Genomic DNA, 12,475 nt, shown 5'->3' with positions numbered 1-12,475 from the left:
TTATTTCATTATCAGCTGAAATCAAACCCAGAGACATCCTAGTTCATGAGTGAACCCTCCAAAGATCACATCAAAGCATTAACAGGGCACACAGAAAACACCAGGCCTGCACCTTCAATGTTAAAGGCTCTTCATGCAAAGTGGGTTTGTGTGTCCGGCATCACCACATGCTTTGTCCTTTAACCCCAGATTGAGTTCGTGTCCAGGAAACAGCCCGTAAGGACCAGGCACTGTTGGGTCTGATCCACTCATACCTGTGCAGTTGCCACTACCATGTCAGTACCAGTATCTGCTCCGCTCCCCTGGGAGGGTGCGCTCTGTTTCCTAGGTGCTGGTTGCCCGTGCTGTCCGGGTAGCGGGCCGGGTGTGGGATGGGCTCGGGGTGCTGGGGGTTTGATGGAAGGAGTGTGAGAATTTGAAGGCGCGGAACCTTGGGCACCACGGCGACCCTGAACTCCAGGAGAGAGATGGTCACAAGGCTGGTCGTTGTTTTCATCGCTGCCTCTCTCTGGAAAGAAGGAGGGGGACAGAAAGAGAGAGAGAGAGAGAGAGAGAGACACAGAGAGAGAGAGAGAGAGAGACAGAGACAGAGAGAGAGAGCATTAAACTAACTGTGAGTTTGGCCAGTTGCTTCCTGCCCCAGTACAGACTCCGCCCACCTGCTTCCTGCCCCAGTACAGACTCTGCCCACCTGCTTCCTGCCTGGTGCTCTCACCTCTCCCCAATGTGCAGCTGCTGCTCTGCTGTGTCGGGGCTCGGGCGGCGGCCATGTTCTTGGCCTGCTCTGCTGCCAGCTTCTTCTTCTTCTTATTCTCCTCACTTTGCTGTGGAGGCGAGAAGATAGCCACAGGTAGCAGACGAAAGTTATGAACACACAGCAGCGCTCCGTCAGGCCTGTCAGGGACGGGGACCGTGGTGAACGGGCCTACGCAAAGAGGCTTAAACTACGTTCTTACACCACTGCGGTGTCGTGTTATCAACGCTCAGGGTCAACTACTTCTCAAGTGACTGAAGGGGATGCAGTGCTGTGGCTTCTTGGCACTGATGTAAGGAGAGCTTTAAGTACAGCGCTGAAAGCCACACTAAGATACCGCTGCTCCCTACTGGATATTATGCATAATGCCAGGCATAGTTCACACATACAACCCAATCACTCACCGCTCACATGAACAGGGACATCTCAAACCTTTCCACTTACAGTCTGGAGTTTCTTTTTCAGTTCCAGGTTGACCTGCTTGTATGTTTTTGATGTGGAGTTCAGGTAATAAATGGCGAGACTGAAACGACAGAAGACGTGAACGGTTCTTCCGTTTGTGATTACGGAGCACTTGCGGTTGAGGAGACGTCCACACACTGATACTCACACCATGAGCAGCAGAAAGGGAAGGATCAGTCCAGGGTTGGAGACGTAGCTGAACACCTTTCCAAACCAGGCTGGAAAATCTGTCTCCAGGGTTTCCTGGACCACGTCAAACATGCGACTTTTCCCACTACAGCAAAGCACATGGTTGGAGGAGGATGTCACTATGTAGTCATCGCTTAAATGATCTAATCATCCTCCACTTAGCCTGATTTCACATGTTTGTTGGTGTTGTCTAGTTATGGCTATGTAAAGTCAGGGATGCTGTCTCTAGATTGGCATAAATACATAAATGTTTTTAGGAGGCGGCAGAGACATATCTTTGTTTGTGTCATCTGTCGCCCTCTAGTGGCTCAGATGAAGACTTGCATTTCTTGTTTCTTTCATTTGGAAACGTTCAGACAGGAGCATTGCATTTTGTTTTTACTTCAAAACAGTCCCAAAACGTAGGAGATAACAAACCCGTTCTATTATCTATTATCTACCACTGGTTCCACAGATATATAACACACACACACACACACACACTTTAACACCATGCATTCTAAAATATCTATATATATTTATGTTTATATTTATGGGGAAGCCGGACCTGCAGCCCCAGGTTCCAGGTACCTGAAGGGCCCACAGTCGAAGGATGGTGGTATGGACACGATGGTGTAGATGGCCGGGAGGGTGGAGAGGAAGAGGATGACCAGCAGCATGGCCATGTAGAAGTTGTTGGAGCCCGAGGCCTTGAAGACGCGTTCCTGAGGGACATCGCAGCACATGACGGCCCAGCACTGAAGATACATGGACACGTGCAGGCGGAGGACGTTGAGTGCAGGCAGGCAGGGTGCGTAGAACGCTCCCATCCTGGAAGACACACACACACACACACACACACACACACACACACACACACACACACACACACACACACACAAACACACACACACACACAGACACAGACACATACACACATACACACACACACACATACATACACACACGCACACACACGCACACCTTGTAACAACACACAGACGTAAAAACAGAGCAAGGCTTTTACAAAATGAAGTTGTAAATTTCTGGCCTACCAGATCATTCCCTGGTTGAATATGAGGCCGAGCACACTGCCACTCACATCGAATTCTGAATACGAGGGCTAATATAGAAAGAGGAAAAGAAAACTCTGAGAATACTGAAGTTAAATGTCCATAAGTTATTTACACCACAGCCACAAATGCTGTTGTTATAAAAGGTCCAGGACAGAGCCTGATACTGCACTCCAAGTACTTGAGCACTCGCACTGTTTACTGGAAATTGCTTTGGCACTTTGGGTTATCATGATTTAATTTACCTGCACTTAGTGCTATATTTAAGATGCAAAACCAAATTAAATAAGATTACCTTAATCTTAATCCTAATCTTAAACATTAGATGCCCTTGCGTTCCACAACCGAGCGATGAGCTGATTTGTCTTTGTTCTGGCTGCTATGTGGGTGCTATAGCCAGAAGTGGGCGGGGCCACTTGTGAAGCTGGACACTCATATGGGCGTGGCAAGGCAGTGGGCGGGGCCACTCACAAAGCTGTACTCCAGGTCCCAGCACCAGCAGTAGTTGAGGAAGCGCACCAGCACAGCCCGCAGGAAGTCCCCGATCAACAGCGTGATGTAGGTTGTCATGGTGTCAGATATGATCAGGCGCACAAACTCCTGGTGGAGAGAGAGAAGGGAGGTGGGTGTGGTGGGGTGTGGTGGTGGTGGTGGGGGGCATGGGGGCTGTTGGTGTGGGGCAGTGGGCCTCGTGGTGGTGGGTGAGGTGGTGGGGACTTAGTTTTAAATAAAGGATTTTTATTTTGTTTTTTTACTAGTTTATGAAGGGATAAACTGTTTTTTATAATGCCAAATGAACCAGAACCAGAGTAATTGTTTCTCTGTTTCTCTCTCTCTCTCTCTGTGTGTGTGTGTGTGTGTGTGTGTGTGTGTGTGTGTGTGTGTGTGTGTGTGTGTGTGTGTGTGTGTGTGTGTTTTGTCACATTTTTCCAGTGACTGCACTTTAAAGTGGACATAAAGTATATTGGAAATTAACTGAATGTGATCACTGAACAGTTTATTCCAGGATTGTGTTTAATTGCATCCCAAGAGCCAATGGGGCATCGAGTTCCCCATATGAGGTATACTTGTTATTCTGAACTTATCAGACATCCCATAATGAGATCTCCATTTGTATAGTTTGGGCCCTTCTGAACTGACCAGGGACCAGAGGATGATGGGCGGTGTGGCGTGACTACCTGTCCCACCATGGTCTCCCAGCAGGGGCCCCTGGGCACATCTGAAGGGTGCACTGTGATGGGAGGAGCCGTGGAGTTCTCCGCTACAGTCCCATTGAAGAGATTGGCCTGCCATAGTGTCATATTGAGCTTCACGATTTCCTCTTCAGCCCTCTGGACAGGCAAACCAACAAGTGAGCAAAAAAGAAACAAAAAACAGTAAACACCATTCTGAAATACCCAACCAGAAACAGTAAACACCATTCTGAAATACCCAACCAGAAACAGTAAACACCATTCTAAGATATCCGTTATCAAAAACAGTAAACACCATTCTCACATACCCATCAAAAACAGTAAACACCATTCTCAGATATCCGTTATCAAAAACAGTAAATACCATTCTCACATATACGTCAAAAACAGTAAACACCATTCTCACATACCCATCAAAAACAGTTGTCATGATTAACATCAGCTATGCATATTAGTTATAACAGCTAAGGTAGAACACTTTCCAACCAATCAAATTGTTAGGTCTGAACAAACTCATGAAAATTCCGATAATTTGAGGAACCACTAGGAAAAAGCAGAGGCCAGGTGTAAGGCTGGTAAGGAGTACTGCATTATCAGTAATGGAAAAAGTTACACTATATTGCCAATAGTATTCGCACACCCATCCGAATTATCAGAATCAGGTGTTCCAATCACTTCCATGGCCACAGGTGTATAAAATTAAGCACCTAGGCATGCAGACTGTTTTTACAAATATTTGTGAGAGAATAGATTACTCTCAGGAGCTCAGTGAATTCCAGCGTGGAACTGTGATAGGATGCCACCTGTGCAACAAATGCAGTCATGAAATTTCCTCACTCCTAAATATTCCACAGTCAACTGTCAGCTGTATTATAAGAAAATGGGAAAGACAGCAACTCAGCCATGAAGTGGTAGGACACGTAAACTGACAGAGCGGGGTCACTTGATGCTGAAGTGCATAGTGTGAAGAGGTCTCCAACTTTCTGCAGAGTCAATCACTACAGACATCATCATCACTTCATGATGGCCTTCAGAGGAGCTCGAGAACAGTGCGTAGGTAGAAAGCTTCAAGGCATGGGTTTCCATGGTCGAGCAACTGCATCCGCCACTGGACTCTAGAGCAGTGGGGGTGCGTTCTCTGGAGTGACGAATCATGCTTCTCCATCTGGCAATTTGATGGACAAGTCTAGGTTTGGCGGTTGTCAGGAGAAAAGTACTTGTCTGACTGCATTGTGCCAAGTGTAAAGTTTGGTGGAAGGGGGTTATGGTGTGGGGTTGTTTTTCAGGAGCTGGGCTTGACCACTTAGTTCCAGTGAAAGGAACTTTGAAACCTTCAGCATACCAAGACATTTTGGACAATTCCATGCTCCTAACTTTGTGGGAACAGTTTGGAGCTGGCCCCTTCCTCTTCCAACATAACTGCACCAGTGCACAAAGCACGATCCATAAAGACATGGATAGCAGAGTCTGGTGTGGATGAACTTGACTGACCTTAACCTGATAGAACACCCAGAATGAACAACATATTATGAAATCATGAATATGTCCATATTATGCAAATGTGGCCTCAAAACACATCAGGCAAGGACAATAATTCCCAATAATTATATGTAAATAATAATTATATTATATGTATTTAAGGAGGACGAGAGCACAGAGAGCAGGTGTAGTAACCAATAGAGAAGGAGCTCAGTGTAGCTCAGTCCTCTGGGTGACACAGGGAGGAAAACGTACATTATGTGGGCAGAACATGAGGGGCTAAACTCTAGAACATGAGGGGATAAACTCTAGAACATGAGGGGATAAACTCTAGAACACGAGGGGATAAATTTTAGAACATGAGGGGATAAACTCTAGAACATGAGGGGATAAACTCTAGAACACAAGGGGATAAACTCTAGAACATGAGGGGATAAACTCTAGACCATGAGGGGATAAACTCTAGAACATGAGGGGATAAACTCTAGAACACAAGGGGATAAACTCTAGAACATGAGGGGATAAACTCTAGAACACGAGGGGATAAACTCTAGACCATGAGGGGATAAACTCTAAACCATGAGGGGATAAACTCTAGAACATGAGGGGATAAACTCTAGAACATGAGGGGATAAACTATAGAACACGAGGGGATAAACTATAGAACACGAGGGGATAAACTCTAGAACACGAGGGGATACATTTTAGAACATGAGGGGATAAACTCTAGAACATGAGGGGATAAACTCTAGAACATGAGGGGATAAACTCTAGAACACAAGGGGATAAACTCTAGAACACGAGGGGATAAACTCTAGATGTCATAATCCAAAAGGGATCCTAGCATCTTGGTGAGACTGGAAACTTGTGAAAAGGCATTCCCTCGAGCAGACTGGGACGTGTATTTAGAAACTGGGAACAGTGATGCTGTTAGAGCACGTTGGGGTGTTTGCGGACCGAGAACGCTCATGCTACATTAATGTGCTCACCTTAAGGTTGATCTGGTCCATGAGGGCTATGATGAAGGTGTAGAGGTTCCCCAGGAACAGGGCGAAGATGCGGCCCAGCTGCCAGCGCAGCGCAATGCGGGGGTGGTAGTTCTCAAGCGTGCTGATGACATCGAAGAGCATAGGGCAGAACATCCCCAAGAGAGACATCACCATGTTCACCTGGAGGACACGTGGTCGGACTCAGAGTTCATCTGCTGCAATAATCAATGACAGCTGTTGGCACACACACACACACACACACACACACACACACACACACACAGAGGACACTCACTTCATTTCTCTCCCACCAGCCGTAGTTGTCCAGCCCTTCTAAGGCAAACTTCTGCGACCGCCGCACCACAAAGTAAATCAGATACCCACTTCCTGCCAAACAGCACATGACCAGGAAGTTGGCTAAGACGCGGAGGAATCGTGTCAGGTGGATGTTATCATCCTTTCTGCTCTCCTGCTCCTCAACAATGGCCTCCTAGTGAAGAAGATGAGGATTAAGGACACACATTACCTCATATACATAAACTGAATTAATTATAATGCATTATAATGAATTATAAAGCACATACTATTCACTCACAGCCTTAACCTAACATGTGCTGCACACTGTATACCTAACAGCTTTACACAAATAAACACACACACACACACACTTTGAAGCTGGTTGTGATGGAGGCAAACTTGTTGTCGGCTGTCTCCACGTTCCCGATGAGGTAATCCCAACTGGTGAAGATTTTCCAGCTGAAATTAAAGCTGGTGTCGTCCCCTCCTCCGTCTTCGCTGGCATTACGTGCCATGCTGCAGAAACATGGGCAATTGAAATTTAGTGACCGACAAAATCTTAAGATGTTCCTGTCAGGTTGTTTGGCACTAGTGGTGTTGTGATCTCTAGCACATGCTGCTCCCACCCTGCTCATGGAGAGATAACACGCCATCGGAGCTCCATGGACTTCTCACGTGCCTCTGAAGGTCTTAAGGAGCTGCACCAGGTGTTTCATATTAGGGTTGGACGCTATTGGCAACAGTGCTGGTGACCTCCACTCTAGAGTGGGTGGAGAACCGTTCTCCACCCACTCCAACAAGAGCAATTCCCTAATTCTTCTGTCACTAGATATGTTCACAATTACAGCACTTGTGAGGCAATGTTATCCATAGCAACTTGCAGATTTATCAGTGTACTGATAAATAACAGGGAGTATAGACACCCAGGGACACCACCTGCACCACCAGGAGCTCAGTACACTCTGTATGACACCTATTCAGGAAGGACGTACAGACCAAAGCATGCGGGGAGCTGAGGCTCCCACAGGAAGTAGAGCTGCACCTCACTCACGTTCGAATGACCACCATGTAGCTGTACGTCACCATGCCCACGCCAACCAGGAAGTAGGAGAGGGGCATGCGGTACTGGAGCCAGCCAATGGTTCGCTGGTTGTTGTAGTAACCATAGAAAAGGACCGAATATTTTGCATAACCCTGCAAGACAGCAAAATATGCAATGGTGATAGAAAATGATGGTAAAATGGTGTTCATTAAGTCGTCAGACACACAGCAGCACACTGTGTATGTAACAAAATCTCTTAAACTGGTGAAGAGAAAATAATGCACCAAAGAACAACCTACAAGGTGTTAAATTATCAATATCAACATTAATTTTGTTATTTACAAATAAAGCATACAATCGTGACCGAATCTACTGAGATGTACCTAATAAAGAAAGTGTTAGTCCCCTTACCCCAAAGTCCCATAATACAGCAAAGTTCATGGCACTGGCCTCTTCTTCTCTGGGGACAGTCTTCCTGGGTATGCTGCCGTATGGACGTCCCATCAGCCCCTGCAGAGAGACACAGAGACTGCTTCCGCCAGCTACCTCCATACGTCTAGATCCCCCTACATGATAGGTAATGACCAGGAAGAGTCCAGCGTAACGCACATCTCCTGGTTTACTTACAGCAGGCGATGATTCTTTCTGTATTTCACTTTACATGTGTTTAAAGAGCTTTGACAGATGATTGTGGTTATCTCCCATTGTTTTGCCAGCTAATCAGCAGTTGGGGGGTTTTCTTACTATTGAAAACAAACTTTCTGTGTTTTCAGAATCTGTTTTACACTTGTGTTTTCTGACAAGTCTGGCAAACATATCCAACAAAATCAAGTAATGAGAAATGCGTATAATCAAACCAAAGAGGAAATGTTGTTTTATTTTATTTTTTTTATTTCTTCTGAAATGTATTTTTACAGTGATAAAATATTATCAGAATCAGGTGTTCCAATCACTTCCAATCACTTTTGCAGTGATAAAATATCTTGTGTCTGAGAGAATATTTTTTATATAAAAATTGGTTGGTTGAGATGTCTCTCACCTCAGGAACCATGACAAGGCCAAAGGTCAAACCAAAGAGGATCATGTTGATTCCGTACATCCATCTCAGAAATATGAAGTAAGAGGCCACAGATGAACCAAAATGACCTGATAAATATTTTGAACAGGTGGAAAAATAAAGAATAAATATGGTCAGACAGGACTGAAATGTTGAAAAAATGAAACAATCATGTTCTCCTTCTAGAAGAACATTAGCAGCAAAATAATTAACAAAATGATTGTTCAGAACCTTAAATGCAAACGAACGCACTTTCGATTTCCTTTATCTTCATCTCCCATGGAATACAGGCTGTCTTAAAGTTCTCAAAGTCCCTCTGAAACTTCTTCCATTTCTGATGGACACAGTAACATTATACAACATGTCACATCACACATTTAAAATAGGTATGTCATCAAGTTATAAAACAACTACATCCTTACATAGATAAATAAAATTTTATATCTCACATACTTTATAAAGTACAACAAAATTCTAAATTGCGATGCATGCTGTGAAACATTGAGAACATTTGTGGCTGGCAGCATTTGAAGAAACAAACAAGCAAATCAACAGATGTCAATATGGCAAGGTGTCCCACTGACATTGAGAATGTGATTGTCTTGTTCTTTGGGTCACATGTTACTCACCTTCCTCAACGTGACCTTGTAGGCATACAGCTTCCTCCCTCTGCCTTTGCCCAAAGCACCCTCATACTTCTCCACAAACTCCTGCGACTCCCTGAGACATGGAGAGAAGGAATCACTGAAGCCTACCAGGGACAAGGACATGGACCAGGTCCAGGTCATGGTGCAGGTCATGGTCCAGATCAAGGGTGCCCATTACGTCAATCACGATCGACCGGTCGATTGCGAAGGAATGTGGGTAGATCGCATGACATTAAAAAGTAGTGGATGAATGACAGGCTATCATCCATCTGCACTGACGGTTGTATATTGATTGACATACGTGGTAGCTAATCTGACGTCTAGGGTTTGACCCCCCCCCCCCCCCATCCCCCACTTGCCACTCGCCAGGTAGATCTTTCTGACTTGGTCATCTTATAAGTAGCTCGCAAGCTGAAAATTTGTGGGCACCCCTGGTCCAGATCATGATCCAGATCCGGGGTCAAGATCGGGGGCCAAAACTCAAAGTATACTTTAGGTTGTGGGCCGAACTTCTTCTTTAACTCTTCTACTCTCTGTAGCTTCTGGTCTGCATTCAGGTTTTTAAGCTTGTCCTGATGTTTTTCTCGAAGTGCCGTCTTAGATTAAATTCCTTAATTGCAGGCACATTAGCTCCACAAACAAGAAACACGGGTTTAGCTGAAATGTAAATAAACAAGTTTTGGCATAGTGAAGAAGCCAGAGGCAGGGAAATTGCTAATTGTAACCATTTATTGAACCCACAACAACAACAGCTTTATAGAGAAAACACACGACTCCTTAAATCCAGCCAGCAATCACCATAACGGTGACTAAGTTGGAACCCGGGAGCATTCTGGGCAACATGAATGCTCCGCCCCCTAATTACCAACTGTAACGCTATGAACACGACGCCTCAATATACTCCCATCGGTTTTCAATGGCTCTGTTATCAGAATCAACTGTTCTTTTCGCCATTGTTAAAGGCTAGCTTAGCTTTGACGTTACAATAGTGTTGCAGACAGTAACAGACGTTTGACTTGAATGATGCGGAAATGTTCCCAGTATCATGAACGTATCACTCGGCAAGGCAGCTGTTGTCACCAGGCCATAATAACAACAATAATAATAGATCAATGTAAAATGATCTCACAGGCCTGATATAATTGTATTATGGGCTGGATATGATCCCTCGTGTCTTGAGTTTGACACCTATGGTCTAGATCATTGTCCAGGTCATGGTCCAAATGATTCACTCCATTTTTAAAACCAATTTTAAAGTATCTTATCTTCTCTAAAATCATATCATTGATTACAATAATACTTCCAGTTGTGTCTGTGTTTGTGCCTTTATGTCCCCGCAGCCCCTGTTTCTGATTAGTTTTCACATCTTTATGAGGACACTTAACTGACACAACAATCTTATGGGGACCAAAGTGCACACATCAACCAGGAGTTTTCATCACAACAAGCATTCAAACTTTTTACATTTTTTCCCCACATCTGTAGGACTATATGAAAATGGGGTCCCCACAACATGTTAAATACAAAAATGTGTGTTAATCTAGCCGTGAGGAGTTTCTTGTTTTGTGTGTAGGTTAGAAAAATGGTGTGTGTGTGTGTGTGTGTGTGTGTGTGTGTGTGTGTGAGAGAGAGAGAGAGAGAGAGAGTGGGTGTGTGTGTGTGTGTGTGTGTGTGTGTGTGTGTGTGTGTGTGTGTGTGTGTGTGTGTGTGTGTGTGTGTGTGTGTGTGTGTGTGTGTGTGTGTGTGTGTAGTGTAGTGTTACCTGAGCATGACGAGTTTCTTGCTCATGCGCCAGGGTTTCCCTCTCAGTGTACTGATTAGCTTCTTTCGTTCATCCACGGCCTCTTTCAGTTTCTCCAGGTCCTCCGGACTCAGAGATCCCAGCACGACCTCAACGTCCTTCAGCTCCTCTTCCTCTGATGAGCAACACAGCTCACACTCAGACCTAGAAAAACAGCAAATTATCAAATTATGTGACTCCAACCATTACGAAATCTACATATATATTGCAAATGTGTTTGTCAGGGCATTTTCACATGTTGTCCTAATATGTTACATCTGTTACATTTGTTAAATTCCTGTGGTAACTCATTGACCTTGTACAGTGATAAGTATGGAGCAGTCACACTGTTATCTATTCATATTTACATCGTCTCTGTTGGCTTGTTGCGTTTCTTTCCTTTATGCTCTTTCTCTTCAGTGCTCTGTTTGTCTCTTGTCTTCCTGACCACCTCTTGTTCCCCCTCTGTGTTCATAAGCTTCTTCTTGATCTTCTTCCCGTCTTCTTTAATTGCGTCGTCTCTCTCGGGCTCTTCCCGTTGACGCTGTATTTTGGTCCTCTCATTCTTGCTGTTCTTCTTGTCTTTCTTGATCTCGTCTGTCTGTCCCTGTCCTCCTTTCCTCCTGCCGTCCTTCTGTCTTTCCCTCCGCTCCCTCCCTGCGTTGTGGGCTTCTCCCTCCTGGGATCTCCTCCGAGGCCTCCCTGCAGATGGAGCTCCTTTCCTCTCGGCTCTGCTCTTCCTCTCTCTTCTCCTCTTCGCCTTTCTGTTCTCCTCCTCCGGCTGTCTTCCGTCCTCCGGGCCAACGTCCATCTCCACATAGCAAACGTCCCCTTCACAATTTTAATTTTAAAAATAAAAACATTATTTTAAAATATTATTAAAATGTATCATGGATAAAGATGTAGTAATTTTCTGGAACATGAGTAAATTAAAAAGTGAATATGTAACTCCATAACCTACCATCACTTCCATCCACTTCAAGGCTGACTGTGACAGCAAAATAAAAATTACATTTTAGTGGCCAGACGCTCAGCAAAAACGATGCTTTATGCTTAAATGTTCACGTTTATTATCAAGTTGTATGACAAGTTATGAATGAACACTTTTGAGTTCATAAAGATTTTTTTTTTACTTGTCGCATTATAGTGAGAATTGTAGGGTTGGCCTTGTGCAGCCCTGACATACTACTGTATTCTTTAGTGCCCACTGTAACCTGACCCAAGTGTCCTGCGGAGGTCATTACAAGTGTGCGATTGTCGGAAGGGACGTGAGCTATAGCAAATCCTCTAAACACACCTGCCGTTGTAACTGGGGGGTAGCCTTTGATCAGTCAAAGGGTCAAAGGGCAAAGAGAGTTGGAAGTCTCTGTTTTGATCATGCTTCATAACACACACACACACACACACACACACACACACACACACACACACACACACACACACACACAAAGGATTCATATACTGAGGGACAGTATATGAATCCTGCAAATGAGCAGATATATTTGTAATCCCCATGGCCAGATCAGTCATTGAA

At 44.7% G+C, this 12,475-nt stretch overlaps 1 protein-coding gene across 1 annotated transcript; it reads right to left on the bottom strand.

The window, feature by feature from the left end:
* Positions 1–268: 268 nt before the first annotated feature.
* tmc1 (transmembrane channel-like 1) lies at positions 269–10,964 on the bottom strand. Its single transcript, XM_076998454.1, has 17 exons — positions 10,924–10,964; positions 9,144–9,234; positions 8,767–8,848; positions 8,497–8,603; positions 7,869–7,967; positions 7,467–7,609; positions 6,787–6,931; positions 6,414–6,608; positions 6,119–6,298; positions 3,636–3,788; positions 2,929–3,057; positions 2,440–2,507; positions 1,976–2,215; positions 1,365–1,490; positions 1,199–1,277; positions 660–824; positions 269–508 (listed from the first exon to the last, which is right to left on the bottom strand). The coding sequence occupies exons 1-17, from the start codon at positions 10,947–10,949 to the stop codon at positions 269–271; spliced, it is 2,268 nt and encodes a 755-aa protein (XP_076854569.1). The 5' UTR covers positions 10,950–10,964.
* Between the last annotated feature and the right edge of the window lie 1,511 nt (positions 10,965–12,475).

This window comes from Brachyhypopomus gauderio, chromosome 3 (assembly GCF_052324685.1).
Source record: "Brachyhypopomus gauderio isolate BG-103 chromosome 3, BGAUD_0.2, whole genome shotgun sequence".
Classification (NCBI taxonomy): Eukaryota; Metazoa; Chordata; class Actinopteri; order Gymnotiformes; family Hypopomidae; genus Brachyhypopomus; species Brachyhypopomus gauderio.
The sequence above is the reverse complement of the archived record's forward strand: the minus strand, read 5'-3'. Positions and strand labels throughout refer to the sequence as shown.